Source organism: Camelina sativa, chromosome 5, assembly GCF_030686135.1.
Source record: "Camelina sativa cultivar CO46 ecotype springtype chromosome 5, ASM3068613v1".
Lineage (NCBI taxonomy): Eukaryota > Viridiplantae > Streptophyta > Magnoliopsida > Brassicales > Brassicaceae > Camelina > Camelina sativa.
Window position 1 is genome coordinate 14,918,066 of NC_141884.1, and position 18,517 is coordinate 14,936,582.

An 18,517-nucleotide genomic window follows, 5' to 3' on the forward strand; every position below is an offset into this window, starting at 1 on the left:
AATAAATAAATTGGTTTATTTCTTTTTTCACTTACCAAAACGATGAAAAAACTATGAACCGGTTGGAATTTTTAAGAAATCATAAACTTTTATTTATTTTCTAAATAATTCATTAGATTATAATTATATTGTCGACTAAAACACAGATTTTTGAATTATCTGGCACGACAATTTAACTGTTTGATTTCCGTTAACAGAATATGTTAATAATAATAAAACGAAAATTTATGATTTATTTATAAAATCAATTTAATGGCTTAATCTTCATTAAGAAATTCTGTTAACATCATATTTTATTTGGTAATATCATTGAAAATTCGTGATTTATTTGGAAAATCAATAAAAGTTAGACAATTAAACCACCAGAAGCAAATTTATAAATTTTTCACCACTTTTTGGTAAGTTCATGCTTTTTTACATTTTTCTTATTGTTTTAGAGTTGAATATATAGTGTGGTTTAGTTCCAAGTGTAGTTTAGTTCCAACGATCTCAAGTTTAACATATAGATATTCCAACAAAAACAAATAAAAATAAAAATAAATATGTTATTGTTGTATTTCAGTATTTGGAAAGCAAGTAAGTCACCGTTTTTTATGTTATATATAGAGCCGTGCCTATGGATTAGAAAAAAGGCATTTGCCTCAAGCCCCCAAAGATATAAAGAATTTTTAAAACCCCCAAATCTAACAAATATAGTGTACCACAATAGTGTAGGAAGACCTTTTATTTCATGAATAATTTGGTTTGATTTTTTTGCTTTGATTCTTTAATATAATAAGATGTATTCCTCTTAAAAATGACAATCTAGTTTAAAACTTTTTTGTTTATTTACTTTTTTTCTTTAAAACGGTTAAAATCTGCTTCACTGCTTCTAAATCTTCATTAATATACTAATTCATTTTTATAGTAATTTTGTTTATGAATTATGACTGTGATGATTTGATATATTATTTTTTCTTAAATTTTTAAAACCTAGATTATGAGCAGTTGGTGAAAAAAATTTATTGAAAGACTATGCTTTGTTTTTTTTAGACTATTATATTGTTTTATTTTCAATAATTTATATCATTTCTAAATTCTTTTACATTTATTTTACTTAAATTCTTTTTAGAAAAACCGCTAATTTCAATCTCACCGTAAGCCCCGATTAGTCTGAAAACGGCACTGGTTATATATACAAGTTTTTAAAAAATATTATTATTTTAATATTGGGTCTTGACTCTCGAATAGAAATCAAGCAGCAAATTTATATAACTACTTTATTTCGTAACAAAGTACATTACAACAAGCCACGTAAAAATATATATATTGCAAACCTTACAAATATTACAACACATATGTTTGGTTTTATTTCGTAAACAAAATTCACAAAAGAGAGAAATTCAAACAAAGTTTTGTGGTTGTGAAGTTGATCGTTATCTTTCTCACACCAACATTCATCATTCACCAATAATATTTTCTTCTTGGTTCCCATGATCCAACATAGCTACCTGCTGCGTCAAGAGCATCTAACTGTAGTTGATGTATTATCGCCATCTCTCTCATCTCTTTCTCAGCCTCCATCAATGACTTTATATGTGAAGTCGATGAGCTTGATTCTCCTTCTTCTTTTTCTTCTCCCTTCTTTGGCTCAATATCTTCATATGATGTGCATGAATGTACATGCGTCCCATAGTCGCATTCTTTGCAATAATACACCCAAAGTTTCTCCGACATATCTTCTTCGCAAACATCACATATGAACATCATACCGTCTTCACGACCTTTGCAAGGTGTATTGTAAAGTAGAGTGAGTGGATGTTCGTGATCGTCACGCTCCACGTTCTCGGGAACAAACGCACATCCCACGTGAATATGGTACTTGCACTCCGAGCAATGGTAAGTGAAAGCAGATCCGTACTCACCGCATGCATCACACGTGTAAGTAGATAGACCATTCGGTGGAGAATAGAGCAGCGCTAAAGGGTGATTCGGGTGAGACTTGTGTTGAGTCTCACCGCGAAGGTCGAAACATGATTTGTGCAAGATGTAATCGCACTCTGACTTTGTGCACTTGAAAGCTTGCCCAATTAGCTCATGTTCGCATCCGGAGCAAATGATCTGATCTTCTTCTTGGGATTTGAAGACCCGTAACGGATGATTATGACTTGTGTGTCTCACCGATGAACGGTTGATCGGATTATCCCTAGTTTTTCCTAAACCCATATTTTTCTTGATATATATGTTTTTGAGGGATTCAGAGGCCTTGTGGAAGAATTGCTTTGGAAACTATATATACAAAAAAACTAAAGTTATTGACCAAGTTGTAACTTAGCTAACTATATAAGGTTTTTATTTATAAAAGAGAGTTGACCTTTGAGTTACAAAAACATATATTCTAAGTAATATCAGATTTAGGTAGCAACATGTGTATTATATATAGGGTTTAACTAGGTCAAATCTTTCCCACTCAATGCGTAAGTGAGTTATCTTTGCAACCTCCATTGAATAAGAGAGAACATATTTATAAACTCTTTTAGTTGTGAGGATGACTAGGTAAGGGTTAATACTATTGACCAAGGAACTTCGTGAGGAATAATCCTAAGTTTAGAGAAATAAGAATTTTAAATTCAGGATAGTTTTGCGATTGTTTTTGTCAGGAATACCGAAGTTTAATCTTCGAGAATTGTTAAATTTAAGAGAGAAATGTGCTCAGTTCCGTGATTGGTTAAGAAGGCGGAAGAAAGATTTTAGGGGGTGTTATTCAACCTTGTATTTTAATGGAGTTGGGTGTATTTCAAAATCCAGCGTTATTCAATTAAGTATTCTAAAAAATACAATAAAATTTGGTGTTATTGGATTAAACATTTGTTGGATGATTTTAAAGCACTTGTAAAATTGTTGTTATTCTATTTCCAATGGATTTTGTTTCACTTTAGATTTTAACGTAATTTACATCCAAAACAGGAACAAACACAATCCTAACAATTTTTGAAGTATTTCATCTCTCAGACTTCTCATGAGTATCTCACCGACTCATGCTAAGCGGAGAAACCGCCGCCGGAGCTCACCCTGAAACCGCCGTCCTTACAATGTCAAGGATCTGTAAGGAAGCAGAGGACTTCCTTGATTACGACACAATGCACAGTCTATGTTTCCTTGCCGTTGTCCCCTATTGAAAGCTTAGCCGCTTCAGCTGTTTCGACGGATAGGAGTCTATGTGCGGCTGCGATTGTGGTTCCCACCAAGGGAGGTTACACGGTGGAGATTGTGGCGAAATACAGGCCGAGCGTTCCGATTCTATCTGTTGTTGTGTTGTGCCGGAGATTACTCGTACCGATGGACTTCGAACAAGGACTCGACGGAGGAGACGATTAGGTCCGCCATTTTAATAATTTAGTTTATTAATGTGGTTTTAATTCACAACCCAATTTATGGATAAGTTCTATTTTTTTTATTTACCTTCAAAAGTAAAAAAAAGTCCACTAGTCATGACTTTCAAAACCATCAATAATGTTTTTCAAATCCACTAATGACATCCAAATCCACATTCAATTCATTTACAAAACCATTAGACTCTAAAATCTACTAGTATTTTAAATCCATTAAAAACTTTGTTGAATAACACCCCCTTAATGTCTTTTTCTTCTTATATTTTTAGATTTTTCTTAACAACAAAAACGTCGTTAATGCTACCCTTACACCCGAGGATGTATCCTTGATTTTTGTTTTACTTTTGGGTGATTGCTCCAAACCAGACGTATTCGGCTAACATTTCACTAAGTCGGGCAAATATACGGTTAAGTTGGGTTACCATATTGCACGACTCGAGAATCCGGCAATTGCTTTGGCCTATTTTTATGGTTCGGATATTATATTTTTACAGGTTTTTGTTTGGAAGGTAAAATGTCCACCAAAAATAAAACATTTCATGTGACAGGTTGTAACAGGTTTTGTGTGAGTCACAGCTAATTTAAAGAGAACAGAGTTAAGTTGTGATCCAAGATGTGATATTTGTGGTCACCTAGAAGAAAAAAAAAATCAATCATGCTTTGTTTGAATGTCCACCAGCTCGTCAAGTTTGAATGACGAGTTAATTCTCATTCCAGTCACCATTACCAAACCAGAGATGTGATATTTGTGGTCACCTAGAAAAAAAAAAATCAATCATGCTTTGTTTGAATGTCCACCAGCTCGTCAAGCATTCTTTTGTTAATTCTCATTCCAGTCACCATTACCAAACCAGAGAGACTTGACTAAAGTGAAACTTCAAAAGTCCTCAGAAACTGTTCTCTAACCAAACTCACAACGTAACAGCCCATATATGTCGGGCCCATAATAATGTGTATATAAATTCGACGTGCAAAACCCTAATTGCGCGCAACTCTGACAGCCGAGTAAAATGGAGATGAAGGAAACGACGAAGACAGAGGATAAGCCGGAGATGAAAATCCGCCGGAAAATCACGAGTCTCGATGATGATGAGGTAAGCTAAGTCTAGGTGTATGATTGATCATCTGTTTAAATATTTGATTTTTGAAATCTGTTTAATTATTAAGTCTTTGTCTCCGATTTGTATGCGTGTGTTTGAAGCTTTGGGCTGGATTTGAATGGGAGGAAACTGATAGGATCATGAGTGGTGAAATTAAACCCAAGACCTTGATTACTGCTTATGCTATAAGGATCAGAGGGCAACTCTGGTTGCACAGGAGATGCGCTCAGTGTTCCCTAATTCTAAATTCATGAGGATGAAATGCGTATCCAATTTACGTCATGTCATGAAATTAGCCAGAGAGAGAGGGGTTGTACATCTCTCATTCTCGCTCATACAGCTCATGCAGAGTATCGTAAACATGGTCCGTAGTGTTGTACTCTTCGTCTTGATTTATTATTATTATCCGAGTTTAGATCTCTGTCGTGCGTTGCGTGGTGTCATAATCTTTGCTTGCTTTCTTGCTTGTTTGGTTTGCAGATGAAATCGTTATCATAAACTTGCTGAATGGTGCATCCGCTTCTTTCAGGGTTTATGATCTCATCGAACGGGCTTCTATACCGGTATGTAAGCAAGCAGCTTTGTCTTTCTTTGTATAACATTACATTTGGTTCAACACTATAAAATATGTGTAATTTGCTCAAAATCTGCCATTTCATAATAAACTGGTCTTACAGAATCGTGTAGCTCCTCCGAGCGGACGCTATCCTCATCTTCATGTGAGAGGTTTTGACTCTTTGGCCAGTGTTGGCACAGCCAGGTCAAAAACTAATGCTATCTTTCGTTATTCATAGTATAGTTACAGCAAACTCTTTTCTTATTTTCATGTATTATTTCTTGATTTTTTTATTTTAATTTTTCTTTTCAGAATGATACATTCACTCTTCCCAAATGTCTCTCATTCCGGTGGACCTTTCCGAACAAGAAGCAATGCATGGTTGCACAAGCAAAAGAATTATGTTTTTTTCCGACATCATCGGTAACTTGCCTTACCTAGCTACTTGTTCATCATCTCTTGAGGTTTTTTTGCCTGACTATAATAATATATTACAACTCTTTATCTGCATCGATGCACTCGTGTTCAGTTTCTGCTCTGAGGAAGCCCTTGCAGGAGAAAGTTCAAGTTCTCCCACAAAGATAAAGGTTTTTATATCTTTTGCTGACCTTATCATGTGTTGCGTCCAACAACAAAACTGGAGATGTAGCATTCCTATTTTGATTTTCAACTTTTTTTTTTTTTCTCAGTTTAAGGAATGTGGACCTCGATTCGCACTCGAGTTGTTGGCTGTTAGTAGGGCTTCGCTTGACACCGGGGAATTCGATTTGATTTGCGCTGGTAAATCACCACTAAACTGATGGTTTGATGAATAGTTCTGTCTCATGACAAGTCCTAACACAAAACATCGTTTCTCTTTTGTTTTATGGATTCGCAGCTCCCGCCTAAGACCATTGCATCTTTGACGACCCTTCTTTGTTATGGCGCTAATATGCTTCTTATAGTCCCATGTTTGTTGCATAACTAAAACAAAATTCTTTATGGGATATCTAGTTTATGTTTAACATTAGTAGACTACAATACTGTGTATTGTCTTTGCATAGTTTGTCATATTCCTGCTATTTCATTTTGCTGTTTGCATTTTTATCCCAAAGCCCTTTTTTTTAAGATGATCGGCCTTGCTTTGAGACTTTTTTACATGATCGGCCTTGGGAATGCCAAACGGTTAAATACAAGTTTTAAAGATAGTAGATTTGAGTTGATCATAGCATCTTTTTGGTATGACGACGACGACCCAAGCCGGATACTTCCACACGATATGGCCAGCAAGCAACAATACAAGCATTAATCAACGAACTAAACTTGAAGTCTCACACTCACTAAACTAAGCCAATGATAAGTCAATGAATCTGACGTTCATTCTAACTAAACTCATCAGCCGATTCATTCATCTATTGTTCACATCAGATAACCCAAACGAAACAAGTTAGCAGGAAATTTTCATGTGTTTTACTATATAGTAGAAAAAGACTAGCTCAGACAAGTTCAAAACTAACCTTGATGAACCAAACATTTTTATTTTTGCAGAGTTCATGAGTTCATCTAAGGAGACATGAGAAGCATTTCTAAAATAATTAAGGAATATAGTTTGATCGTGGATGTCATGTCGCCGATGCTGCAAAAGACGACTACTCACTTTATTTATTTAATGTCCCCTACGTTTTAGCAATCTGGAGGGCTTCTTTGGTGGAAGCCAAAATATAGGATATTTTCGATTGTAACAGCTCTTAAACATTGGTACCAAGTACCAAGTACTAACCATCTTCAGTTAGCTAGGCACCACTTTTATTTGGAAAAAGCTAAAACATGGTAGTATTCCTAGGACAAACAAACAAACAAAGTTCTAATGCTGGCAGTGAATGATGCAAGCAACAAGAAAATACAGATGAGGACTATGTAGTATGTGTCACATAGAAGGCATTTAACTAACTACGATTGGTTTGGTTTGGTTGGTCTGAGGCTTTATAGGAGAAATGCATTGGAAACTAGATATACCATATGCACAAATATATGAGACTATGCATCATTTGGTGCCTACGTGTTCTAACCATATGATCTTCGGATTGGGTTATATTGATGAGGTTAAATAATAAAATTGATATGAAAATAAAAATTGAATGAATGAAAACGGATTAAGAGATTGTTGATACTAACGTACTGATTTAGTTGAATTGCTCTTTGATTCTCTAAGAATGTGTATGGTATTGGGTATGACCGTTCCCAGTAATGTAATTTATTGTTACTCATGTCTCTTTGATGATGCAATTTTTTTTTTTTCTCATAAGGGATATTTATTAACTTTACCTTCAAACAAAGGAAGAGACTTCGATAGCTAAACTTCTGGTCACATAGTCCTCTCTTGATTATGTGGAGACTTCGATAGTGAGATTTCTTGAGAAACGACATGTTACAAAGCCGAAGGAGATATTAAACTCCCCGGAATTTTGCCGGCGGAAACAAAACTTCCCCGGTTCTAAGACTGAACACAAAAGTACAATAACAAAGCCAGCAAGGTTCAAATTGACACCTTCCGGATACTAAGCCGACAAGGGTCGAAACCCCTTCGGATGGATACAAGCCGGCAAGTTTTAAGAAAACTTTCGGATTCAAAAGATTGATTAACGGAAACAACCATCCGAAAATCAAGATAGAAGATCAAATATACAACGAAGCTACAAAGATTATCACCTTGCCCCTTACTTCTTCAATTTTCCAATTAATTTCTGTAACCTGAAGCTTGATTCTGCATCTTCGATAGCAAGACGGATCTTCAAACGAAGACATTAAAACTGTCGAAAGCTGCCTGGACCGGTGATGTCAATAATTCAATTGACTGGATTCGGTATGAAGGAGCCAAGAACCATCAGATTTCACCCAGATCTGAAGAATGGTTCGAGTGGAGGAAGCTTAGAAAAAGCCGCCTTAACCATAGCACCACCCACAAAAACTATTATGGATGGCCATGGGATGATTGGTTGAAGGCCATGAGAAACACCGGAGAACGTCGGAAGATGAGACATGCAATACTCTGTAGTCTAACATGAAGCGGATTTGATCAGAAGGCTATAGGAGCCACGGCGAGCCGGCCAACAATGATTATGTGAACCCACTGTTACCGGACGAAAGCTGATCATCACCGTTAAAAGAAACCGGCGATATCAGACGGAAGCCCGACTAAACGGGACGGCGAAATCGATTTTGCTTTCTCTCTCTAAATGATAGGAGAGAGAGAAGAGAGAGAAAGCCATATTGATGATGCAAATTAAATAGTTGTTTATACAGTAATACAAAATATAGTGATTTTTTTTTTTTTTTTTTTTTTTTTGACAACACAAAATATAGTGATTGTATACAACTAAAATAGTATCTTTACGTAACAAAGGTTTTTTTATATATACAATTACAAATTCATGATTAATGTATATTTATTTAAAATTCCTTGTAACCCTCTCATAATTACATGTCATTTTGTTTTTATGTTTCATCCTGTATAATGTAAAACAGTAAAAGATCTACATACCAGAAACAGCTAAAACTCATATCTCAATCTCATTCACTAGAAAAATCTGGTTCTACTGGTTTTTGAATCGAAGACATCATACCAGAATCCGAACCACTACGCTTGAATGTCCCGCCGTTCACGGCTAGCCTAGCCGTCGCAGCCTCGAACCTATAATGAAACTCTTCTTTTGCCCTAAGCTCACTCTTGTCCTTCCTCTTCTTGTGCCGTCTCCAAGCAGCTTGTACAAAACAAGCCGCCCAAGTCCTCCATTGATGCGAATAAAACCGAAACTTATGTCTCAATTGCTTAGTATGTAGTCTTCTAAACTGTGAAGCCACAAACTGCAAATCTTCAGCTTTCAATGCAAAGGCTTCAACTTCACAAATGGCTTTAACTGTGCGTGTGGAAGACGGTAAGATCACAACTGGACGAGGATCTAATGCCCATGTAAGCAACTCTTCGCCACAGAAATCACCTGGTCCTATGAGACAAGAGTTAAAGAATCCTGTTCTGCCTCCATTGGTTGTGTAGGAATCAAGATGGCCTCTAATGATAAAGAGCATTTCGTTAACCGGGTCGCCTTCTCTTACAAGAAACGTTCCTTCCGTGCATAATGCTGGTTTTAGTCTCTCGCAGATCGCGTCAAGCATTCTTTCGTCCATTTGATCAAACAATGGTACCTGTTTTCAAGAACTCTCAGATCAAGATTTGATCAAGTAGGGATCAAGAAATGATAAAAACATACAAAAGATAGAGAGGCTTACACGGCGAACAAGGTCAAAACAGAGATGGCGTTTGATATCTCTTCGGAGATCAAGAGGAAGACTTATCAACAAAGCTTCTTCATCAACTCCTCGTGTGGCTAGCCACTTGTATTGATCGTATTTTCTTACGGCTTGTCTTAGCTCTGGAGGAAGTTGTCTATGATGCATCCACTGTTCTGTATCTGTCCTTCTTATCCTCCACTCTTCAAGTCTCATTGTAGTTGACTGTAAATATGTCTGCATATTTCCAATAAGCAATGCAAACAGAACAAGCCCGAGTGTTGCAATGATGATGGCGAAGAGGATTTCCCCAGCGTAAGTGCTCGTGGCGAGATTTTGTCCCAAAGAGCTAAAGAATAGAAACATGTTATGGGATAACCAAATGGAGTCTAATTAATATGCAAAAAAAAAAACAAAAACTGTAGTTTCACCTGAGGTTCTTTAATCCCCACCAGAGACAGTAAAAGTACTTGTTTACGAACTTTGATGAAGTAACACCTGAGGCTACTGCATCTCCGAATATACCAAACTCGTAAAACTTAGTTCCAGGTTTACATATTGTTGTTATATTGCTCCACTCAAACCAAGAGTTTCTTTGTGGATCTTCCAGTCTCCTGCACTCAAAGAATCTGTATTGACAAACCGGTTTCTCTATGTTGCAAGCATGTCTCCAACAAGCCTCTTGCCTCTCTACTGCAAGCAAATACCAACAAGCTCCTAAAACCTGGAAAACAAGAAGGACTTAGTTTTGTCTTTGTATGAAACAGAGAGACTTGACTTCAATGCCCTCAGAAACTGCTCTCTAACCAACATGTAGTCTTAAGGCTTGATAAGGTATACCTATAGCTATGAGTTGAGTCACTTACATGGCTTGCTAGCATATATAACATAAGGTTGTAAGCGGCTCCTGCCCAAGCCGTCTCTGTAACAACACCAGTGGCTTTAATGATCTGGCGAGATAGCGGGAATATTAAGAACATCCTTGGAACATACTGGAAAATGATGATGAATCTTAGAACGTTTTTAGTGTTTGTCATTGGTGAGCCTCTTAAATTGGGGATTACAATCCAAATCAAAACCTGAAAAAATTGTAACAAACCAAGAACTGAATCATATGGAATCACTAAAGCTGGAGGGTAGCTAGAGATATATATACCTGAGGTAAAGGTAAAGCAGCAACGAGATGAATCCAAAAGCTTTTATGAAGATATCTCCAAGCAATCTTTCTTGAATCAATCACAAGCTCTCCTCTACCGAATACACGAGAAGGAGGTGCGATATAAGCTGTTCTAAAACGTATAAGAATCTGAGCGATGTAAAAAGCATCAGCTAAAGATCTAATGAAAGTAAGAACCACTTCAAGTCTGATCCCAATGGTGATACATGCTTCATTTCTCATGACCGGTAAGAAGAAAAACAAAGGGTCGACAAATAGAGAAACCAAACATGCTACGAGAAAAATCTTGTTCCATTTTCTTATCGTTTGTCCTCTAGGATCGAGTATTTTGGTCTTCACTCTCTCAAAATCCTCAGAGAACACTCTAGAGAGTACTTTGGCTTTCAGAGACTTCCCTTTACTCATCATCTTCACATTCTTTATTTGAGTTCCATTGATTTTGAACTTGACCTTAACTCCAGATTCACCTCCATGAACCACTTCTTGATCTTCTTGAAATCTACAACATTAAAATTTTGTTTATGATGATTAATAAAAAAAAAAAGAGAGGAAGAGAGAGAGACTAAAACAGAGGACAAGTAAGTCCTAACCTCACAGATCTTGTGTTAGCATAACCCATTTTGCTACCTTCTTTATCAAATCAGAGGGCACGAGAAATTACAGAACTTTACAAGAATTGATAATATGAACCGTGACTATATCAATGAAGGAACCCATTTTAAGGCAACTTGGGAACATTAAATTCCCAGAAAAAAAGGAAGAAAATTAAACCCATATTTGGATTAGACACGTGTGTTTGTAGACAACTGTACGAAAAAGAAAAAAATCCGAATAATAATACCAAGAAATGATTAGGGATTAAGAGATACTTAAGCTTATCAATGTGATTATAAGAGATGAACAGCTAAGATGAGATGAACAGAAAGAAAAGTTTCTTCAGTCGCTTAAGCTACAAGCAAAAGACTACTTTTAGGAGAAATGTTTGATGTGAATACAAAAAAGGAAAGTTGAATATTAAGGCACCGACACAAACAACAAGCAAAAGAAGCTGTAAGAATAAGGAGTAGGACCAGAAATGAGAAAATGTGGTGTTCGTTCATATATGCTTTATGCAGATTGAAAAAAATAGCTTTGTGTTTGAGAAAGAGAGGAGAAAGAAAAAAAAAGAAAGGTTTATAGTGAACTGGTGTGTGGACAAAGTGGAACTTTTCTGGTACGGATCACATGATTATAAATATAAAATACACTGTTAAACGTAGCTACTGTGTTACTTATACTTGTTTGCATATAAAAATTATATAAAGTACGTACAAAGCCAAAATCATGATGGCAAAACACAAGTTGGATTTTCTCGAGTTAAAAAATTTAGAATAAACAAAGATATCTTGCTTTTGAAAGTTTTGTCCAATTATATAACATATAATTCTAAAAATATTTATTACATATTATGTATCCTAGCTACTAAATTATGAACCAATTATTGTGTGCTGTGAAACTTGCATCAAGATGAAGCCTATTTTGGAAGCTTGGTATTCTACGAACACAAACAAATGGATCGCATTAGACGAAGAATGATGGATCAAAAATTAATCAAGAACATAATCAAAAAATAGTGAATAGAATGGGAAAGAATAAGATGAAGATGACACACGAGATTTACGATTTCTTATCAATCAATGTGATTGATCGTACGTCAATTAGGTATTTCAATAATATCTCAATAGAGAATATTCTCTATTGAAAATCTCACATATACAAGATCACAACATGAACATTGAACACAACTTAGATAAACTCCAGCTGTTTTTTTTGTGTGAGTGACAAATATTCAAACTGATTTAACAATCCTAAACAGTTCAAGTTCAAGTAATCTTCTGGTTAATAATGACATAATGTCCTCAACTAGTGCTTAAACCTAGTGATACTAATTCACACTTTAACATTTTAGTTGACAAAAAAAAGAAGGAAATCAATTACTATAAAAAGGAACATATGATCTTCTTTAATATTTGTCAAATTAAATATTAATGAAAGACATATTTATTGACTAAGTATTGAGTTGAGTGGCTGTCTATTAGTACATGTATAGTGGTAAACATAGTGTTCGAATTAATACTACGATGGTGGTTTTGTAAGATCCGAGGAGTTGACTCGTTTTTGGTATCCAGCCATGTGTTTGTACCAGTCGTTGCACGGACCACACTGCTTGACTTCTTTCAAGTTTAAAAGAAAAGAAAAAATCCAATTTTACCACCAAACTTGCTTTGTTTGTTTTGGATATTTTGAGTAATATTATTGGCTAAAATACCTATTTCAACAGCATTTTAGTCCACGCGCAGTAGTTAGGTCCCAGTTTCTCTCATGATTTTTGGTGAGCCTTTTTGAAAGTGACGTTGGTGAATTGAATCGAACCTTAAGCCACCCTTGTTACATCCATGCATTTGATGATGTTTTTATTAATTTTTTGTTGAAGTTAGCCCACTGAGTTTTCTTTACTCGGGTGTGTTAGTATTTGTTCTGTTGCATATATAGCAAACAATGTTGGTCTTCTAAATAAACTACATAGTAAATATAAGTGATAAACTTAAAATTTAGACAATTTGCTCACAAATCTCGACGCATTTTCTCATCGGATTAGATTGCTTTAATTGCATTAATGAATCTTTCGTTAGATTATTAACGTGTCATAAGAAAATGTATTAAAATTTATCAAACACCCCTCAAGATACTAAGACCATTTGCATTTCTTTATGTTGAGATATGCATTATATGTTTTATACTGAGATCAGTGCTGTTAAAAATAGTATAATAAGAATAGGTCAAACGTAGTCTCGAACTAGCCGAAGGACACAATTTTAAAAACTAAAAACAAGTTGGATGGTTTATCCCATCCAATTTTTATTCAATTCTTCTTTTTTTTTTTTTTTGGTAATTAGATTTTACTTATGCAACAATGCAATAAGATTGTAGAACTCCATTTGAAAAGATAAAAATTGAATTTTTATTTTTAGTTTTTATTTGGTTCATGATTTTTATAAGGTTAAGAGACAAAGTTTGGGTTGGCAATTAATTGACGGTTTCATTTGGAATAAATGGGTTTGGTTCGTCCAGTCTGTGGAACACACCATATGGGCTCTTCTTGATTGACATCCCATCATCCCCCACCTTCTCTTTCTTCGATTATCCAAGATGTTAACGTTACTACTACTACTCAATTATTATTCCAAGACATTTGTAACATCATTTAGTCAAAAGGTATTACTTACCGAATGCACTGTGACATAGTAAAAATATATGCTTTGATTTGCATGCAGAGGAAAGTTCAACGCATTAAAAACTGATATCAGCAAAACATACATGACTGTATTCATATGCTTAATATTGCATGACACGAACATTATCCGAACGTATTATCCAAATGAAAAAATTGACATGCCTCCATTATCTATCTTATAGATTATGTGTGTATGCATTGCGAGGCCGGTCCTAGGGTGTGGACGTGTATGATTAACTTGAACTCTAGTTTAACAATATCTTACAATACATAAAGGCCATATTCATTTCGTTTTTGTTTATCACAGTCAAAAGCTTAAATCATATTCTACATTTTTTATTAACCAAATTATAGAAAAAAAAAACTAACAAAGTTTATGAATTATAAAATTATAATCTTTGTTAAAAATATTTCAGTAACATTATAAATTATTGTTTAGAACAAATCTTGACACTCACTTATAGAGAAACCTCTCAAGTCACAACGCTTCACCCGCGTCAGAGTGAGCAAATTATCTACATAGTGTGAAATGGCTCAATGTTGTTTTTGGTTCTGTGCTTTTCTATATCTACTTCAAAGTTTTAAATATGTGCAGATGGTTCAAGCAAGACCGGCTTCACATTCGGCAAGCAGAAGGATTCAAACCGTGGCTCAGTAAGATCCACTGTTTCCTCTTCATGTCCACTCCTGCTCCCACCTCTTGACCATCCTACTTTGCTTTCTTTCTTCGTCTATGAAGACAAAATGTTACTGATAATAAGGTTTCAAATACTTTAGTATTCTGTGTTTTCATGTACAAAACATACCTGGAAAAGATAATTAATGGGGAAACTTCTACGTCTGGATGTTGTATCTGGTGTGATGGTAGAAAGAATCTGAACAACTTCTCTCATTGTTGGTCTAGCTTCTGGTTCCAATAGCAAACACTCTTTAGCAAGATACGCCATGATCTGCATCTCTTCTTCAGCAAACTTCCCGTTTAGCCTCGGATCAGGCAGTTCCTCGATCACCCGCTTACTGTCTTGTAAACGCGGCACAGCCTAACACAAACCAAACAATAACTACTAAGTTTCAGAATGGTTAAAGATTCATTAAGTAAGTGTTGTTACTTACCCAAATAACAAGGCTTTCTTCTCCTTTGTTGTTGCTAGGTTTCTGTATCGGTTTCCTTCCAGTTATAAGCTCGAGTAGAACAACACCAAAGCTGAAAACGTCTGACATCTGTGAAGCACAGCCTGCAATTGCATATTCAGGTGCAAAGTAACCAAACGTTCCTTGTAGTCCTATGGTGGGAGAGCTTGAACCGCTTTGTAAACCGTCGCTACTCAAACACTTCGCCATCCCAAGATCTGTTATCTATAACAATTTATCCTCATTACAAGCTCAAATTTAGAGTCATCTAAATATATGGGGGAGGTGGTATGTGTTACTTACTTTTGCATGCCAATTCTCATCAAGGAGAATATTTGTGGATTTTACATCTCGGTGTAAGATTCTTGGCGCAGCAGCTTCGTGAAGATACTCGAGTCCTCTTGCAGCTCCAAGAGCGACAGAGATTCTTATGTTCCATGTCATTTTCTCCCCCAACTCTCCATCTAAGCAATCTCTCAGACTTCCATAAGACATGTACTCAAAAACCAGAAGCCTCTCTGCATGTTTGCCATGAAACTCCGAGCAATATCCAATTAATGGAACCACATGGTAATGATGGAGTCTTGATAATAACTCAACCTGTGAAAACATTAAAAAAACAGAACACAAATGTCATAATCTTGATTATATTGAAACCACCCCATATAAGAAGCATGAAGAGGAGGAGGAGGAGGCTATTACTTCTGTTGAGAAGAGAGTGTCAGTGTCATTTCCTTTAGGGGTATTTAGACGTTTGATCGCAGCGGTTTTACCGTCTTTGAGCTGCCCACGGTAAACACAACTACTACCTCCATGTCCTATCACACTGTTGCTGGAGAATTTATTGGTTGCTTGCTCTAATTCAGAGTATGAGAACTGAAAAATAGCTCCATGGATTGTTTCAGGTCTGCTCACACAAAACAGAGAAGCATTCTGAAAGAAGCATCCTGTCACTGAGGAGCTGATGCTAATTTTAGATTGCGAAACCGAGCTTTTACGGTTTATTAAGTTGGCAGAGCTATGCCAGCTAGATTCTCTATCTGAAGAAACTGAAGGGGTTTGTCCAGAAAATGTGTTCCTTCTACAAATGTAGCAAATCATAGAGGCAAGCAATGCTAGTGAAGTGAGTACACCGCAGAAGAGTAGTATAACCACAACGAGTTTCCTCGATATATATTGCTTTTTCGAAGATTTGGTAGCTCCTAGAAACAAGTAAGCAGACAAATGTATGATATAAAAGACTGAGCTTGCCATAGAACGAGATCAATAGAGTAAAGACATACCAGCAGCGCAGTTGCATGAAGTGAAGCATGAAGAATTGGCACCACCAATGGCTATTACGGGAAAACCATTAGCAGGACACAAGCACACCCATTGGTTTCTATCAGCTAACATAAGAGAGAGTTCTAAAGTTGGTTATCTCTCTAGAATCTTGAAACTTTCCTACTTAGTTGTTAAGGAGAAAACTAACCTGGTCTACAATTACATGATGTGGAACAGTTAGATCCCAGGATATCACTTTGATTGCTCGAAGAGAAGCAAGTGCACGTATAGTTACTTGCGCCTAACACATAAATGAAAGTCACACCATTTTAGATATGTTGATGTGTTATCTTTGAATACAGAAGCATGAACAAATATGGAAAGAGTACACATACACTAAAGTACTAACCTCCATAACATTGTTGAATTGATATGAGGACCAAGAGAATTAAAAATGCGGTTTCCACTCTCATCTTCATTTATAACTGCTGCAGAAACTACACCACAAGAGGTTAGTAATTGACTCAAACATGTGTAGACAACAACATGAGCGAGGGGAGATTCTTAAACAGAGAAGATTAGATGAAGACCTTCATGTCTGATTATTAAACTAAGCTCAACTCCCAAGTGTGCAACAACCTGAAACAAATTATGTTAGATTAGAACCAGAGACTGCAAGGAGAGTAGACCCTTTTTATAGAAAATTACAGGTAAATCTAAAGTGTAATGTAAATGAATGAGGTTGGTGAACAGACATCCAAAAGATTCTAACTCTGTTGCACCCACTGTGAACCAAAAACATTCTATGACCTGGTCAGACAACAATCAAGAGACTCCAATTCTTAAAGGGCCCAGAGTTAGAAGAGAAAACAAGACACCACCCCAATAAACAAAAAGTAGTACCTTACCAAACAAAAAAAAAATCAACAAAAAGTAGTAAAACTCATACCGATTGATATAAGGTCACATCAAATCATTTAAGATCCAATTGCAAATCTTTAGTTCCCCTCTAAAGTTAGTTGGCTAAAGACAAAGCACAGCAGAACACAGCAACCAAACTATTCATATTGCATTCTTGAAAGCAAAACACACTAAAAGAGAACAAAACAAGAGAGCCAATACAAATCACATTACCCTGCAGAAATGTTGAAGTAAGAACAAGATTGGTAAGTGAATCACAGTGTCAAGAGAAAAGGAAGTTGCAGACAACAAAACAAAGGGTTATAAAAAGAAGAAAGTAATGGAGCATCTTGATCACTAGTACTAAAATATAATGTGATTAAAGAAATGATTGAGATTAGTCAAAAATGGGAAATACAAATAATAAATGGAATGAAAACAGACCAACCACCTTTAGAAAGAAACGGAATTGCAAATCTGAGAGTGACCTTTCAACCATTATAGTATCAAAGGCAGAATCATTGAGATTAGACCATTAAATTATATATCAAAAAAGCTCCTTTTAAGTTAATCTTTAAACTGTTTACTAATAGCAAAATTCTCATATTATAATCTAATCCACTAAAACTTTCTCAACGTTCATAAAAAAGAATTAAGATTTTGTGAGCTCAAATTAAGGGTTAAGAGACAAAAACCAAATTAGAGGATATAGACAAAAAGAGGATGACGAAAGTGCTTTGCTTTTAAGGAAAAGGTAAACGAGGACCGAAGCAAACTGTTGGAACGTGTCGGGGCACACAATTTCCGGTGTCGGTTGTCGGGAACGGGTTACAGAACCGGTTTTTTTTTTTTTTGTGGGGCTCAAAAATTCCGGTGTCGGTTATTTAAACAGGGATTTAGATTGTAAGACATGTTTCCTCTCCTCCGCCATTAACTGATAAAAGTAAAAATGCAAACTTTTTGATGGAAAGAAACATGTCCCACTAATTCAACAATGGTCCAAGTGAAAAAAAGTTAAGGTTTTTGGGGAAATGGGAAACTCATTTCATGATTTCTTGATACAAGTAGCTCGAATGAATTGAAAACGCAGATTCAAAGAATGGGAAATAGCAAACCAACCTTTAAAAAACGAAGCTTTTGGAAAAAAAAACAGAGGCGCAGATTCAAAGCTAGCTAGTAGCAGTACCAGTAAGCGAAAACGCAATTGTGGAATGGAGCTTATCGCGTTTACAGGTTGAGCTTTTATCAAGATAACACTTTCACAATCCCTTTCCCCGTTGGTTCACACTTCACACACAAATCAGAATGAGAATTAAGAAAACTTAACGCTGAAAACAGAGGAGTGTTTTTGCGTTTGCGTTTTGCGGTTGTGGTGGAGTTGAGTCAAGCAAGCTCATCACTGTACTGATAAGTCTATATAGTAAGAGAAAGAGTTCATTTATTAGAGATCGGGGGATGTCACGTGCCACGTGGTGTTAA

General features: G+C 35.9%; 3 protein-coding genes and 1 pseudogene across 22 annotated transcripts; 1 reads left to right on the plus strand and 3 right to left on the minus strand.

The window, feature by feature from the left end:
* Positions 1-1,443: 1,443 nt before the first annotated feature.
* Positions 1,444-2,208, minus strand: LOC104786891 (protein VACUOLELESS GAMETOPHYTES). The gene has a single exon (XM_010512344.2). It carries the CDS (start codon positions 2,203-2,205, stop codon positions 1,444-1,446), a length of 762 nt encoding a protein of 253 aa, XP_010510646.1. The 5' UTR covers positions 2,206-2,208.
* Positions 2,209-4,381: 2,173 nt separating this feature from the next.
* On the plus strand, positions 4,382-5,827 carry LOC104789258 (brix domain-containing protein C4F8.04-like; annotated as a pseudogene).
* A 2,568-nt stretch (positions 5,828-8,395) lies between these two features.
* LOC104786892 (putative cyclic nucleotide-gated ion channel 15) lies at positions 8,396-11,715 on the minus strand. The gene is made up of 6 exons (XM_010512346.3): positions 11,061-11,715; positions 10,450-10,969; positions 10,160-10,372; positions 9,725-10,017; positions 9,294-9,642; positions 8,396-9,209 (listed from the first exon to the last, which is right to left on the minus strand). The coding sequence occupies exons 1-6, from the start codon at positions 11,087-11,089 to the stop codon at positions 8,577-8,579; spliced, it is 2,037 nt and encodes a 678-aa protein (XP_010510648.2). The 5' UTR covers positions 11,090-11,715; the 3' UTR covers positions 8,396-8,576.
* Positions 11,716-14,141: 2,426 nt separating this feature from the next.
* On the minus strand, positions 14,142-18,453 carry LOC104786893 (receptor-like serine/threonine-protein kinase NCRK). 20 transcript variants are annotated; one of them, XR_015557013.1, is made up of 10 exons: positions 18,158-18,427; positions 16,729-16,777; positions 16,548-16,623; positions 16,347-16,439; positions 16,159-16,263; positions 15,578-16,077; positions 15,179-15,475; positions 14,858-15,093; positions 14,551-14,784; positions 14,142-14,475 (listed from the first exon to the last, which is right to left on the minus strand). XR_015557013.1 is itself a non-coding variant. In XM_010512355.2 (10 exons), exons 3-10 carry the CDS (start codon positions 16,615-16,617, stop codon positions 14,326-14,328), a joined length of 1,692 nt encoding a protein of 563 aa, XP_010510657.1. In that variant the 5' UTR covers positions 16,618-16,623; positions 16,729-16,777; positions 18,158-18,453; the 3' UTR covers positions 14,142-14,325. The 20 variants fall into 20 exon arrangements, 15 of the variants coding, with proteins under 15 accessions (XP_010510657.1, XP_010510650.1, XP_010510659.1 ...); XR_015557012.1 differs by having other exon boundaries at positions 16,548-16,626; XR_015557011.1 differs by having other exon boundaries at positions 16,548-16,635.
* Positions 18,454-18,517: the final 64 nt, after the last annotated feature.

What these genes read in the sequence shown, in the direction of transcription:
- LOC104786893 (XM_010512355.2), bottom strand. Translation starts at nt 16,617, where the DNA reads ATGAAGATGAGAGTGGAAACCGCATTTTTAATTCTCTTGGTCCTCATA. An exon ending in ATGAGAATTGGCATGCAAAA is followed by an intron (nt 15,101 to 15,178) that starts GTAAGTAACACA and finishes AAATTGTTATAG; the next exon opens with ATAACAGATCTTGGGATGGC. An exon ending in AAGAAAGCCTTGTTATTTGG is followed by an intron (nt 14,785 to 14,857) that starts GTAAGTAACAAC and finishes GGTTTGTGTTAG; the next exon opens with GCTGTGCCGCGTTTACAAGA.
- LOC104786892 (XM_010512346.3), bottom strand. Translation starts at nt 11,089, where the DNA reads ATGGGTTATGCTAACACAAGATCTGTGAG. An exon ending in CTGCTTTACCTTTACCTCAG is followed by an intron (nt 10,373 to 10,449) that starts GTATATATATCT and finishes CAATTTTTTCAG; the next exon opens with GTTTTGATTTGGATTGTAAT. An exon ending in GTTTTGACCTTGTTCGCCGT is followed by an intron (nt 9,210 to 9,293) that starts GTAAGCCTCTCT and finishes TCTTGAAAACAG; the next exon opens with GTACCATTGTTTGATCAAAT.
- LOC104786891 (XM_010512344.2), bottom strand. Translation starts at nt 2,205, where the DNA reads ATGGGTTTAGGAAAAACTAGGGATAATCCGATCAACCGTTCATCGGTG.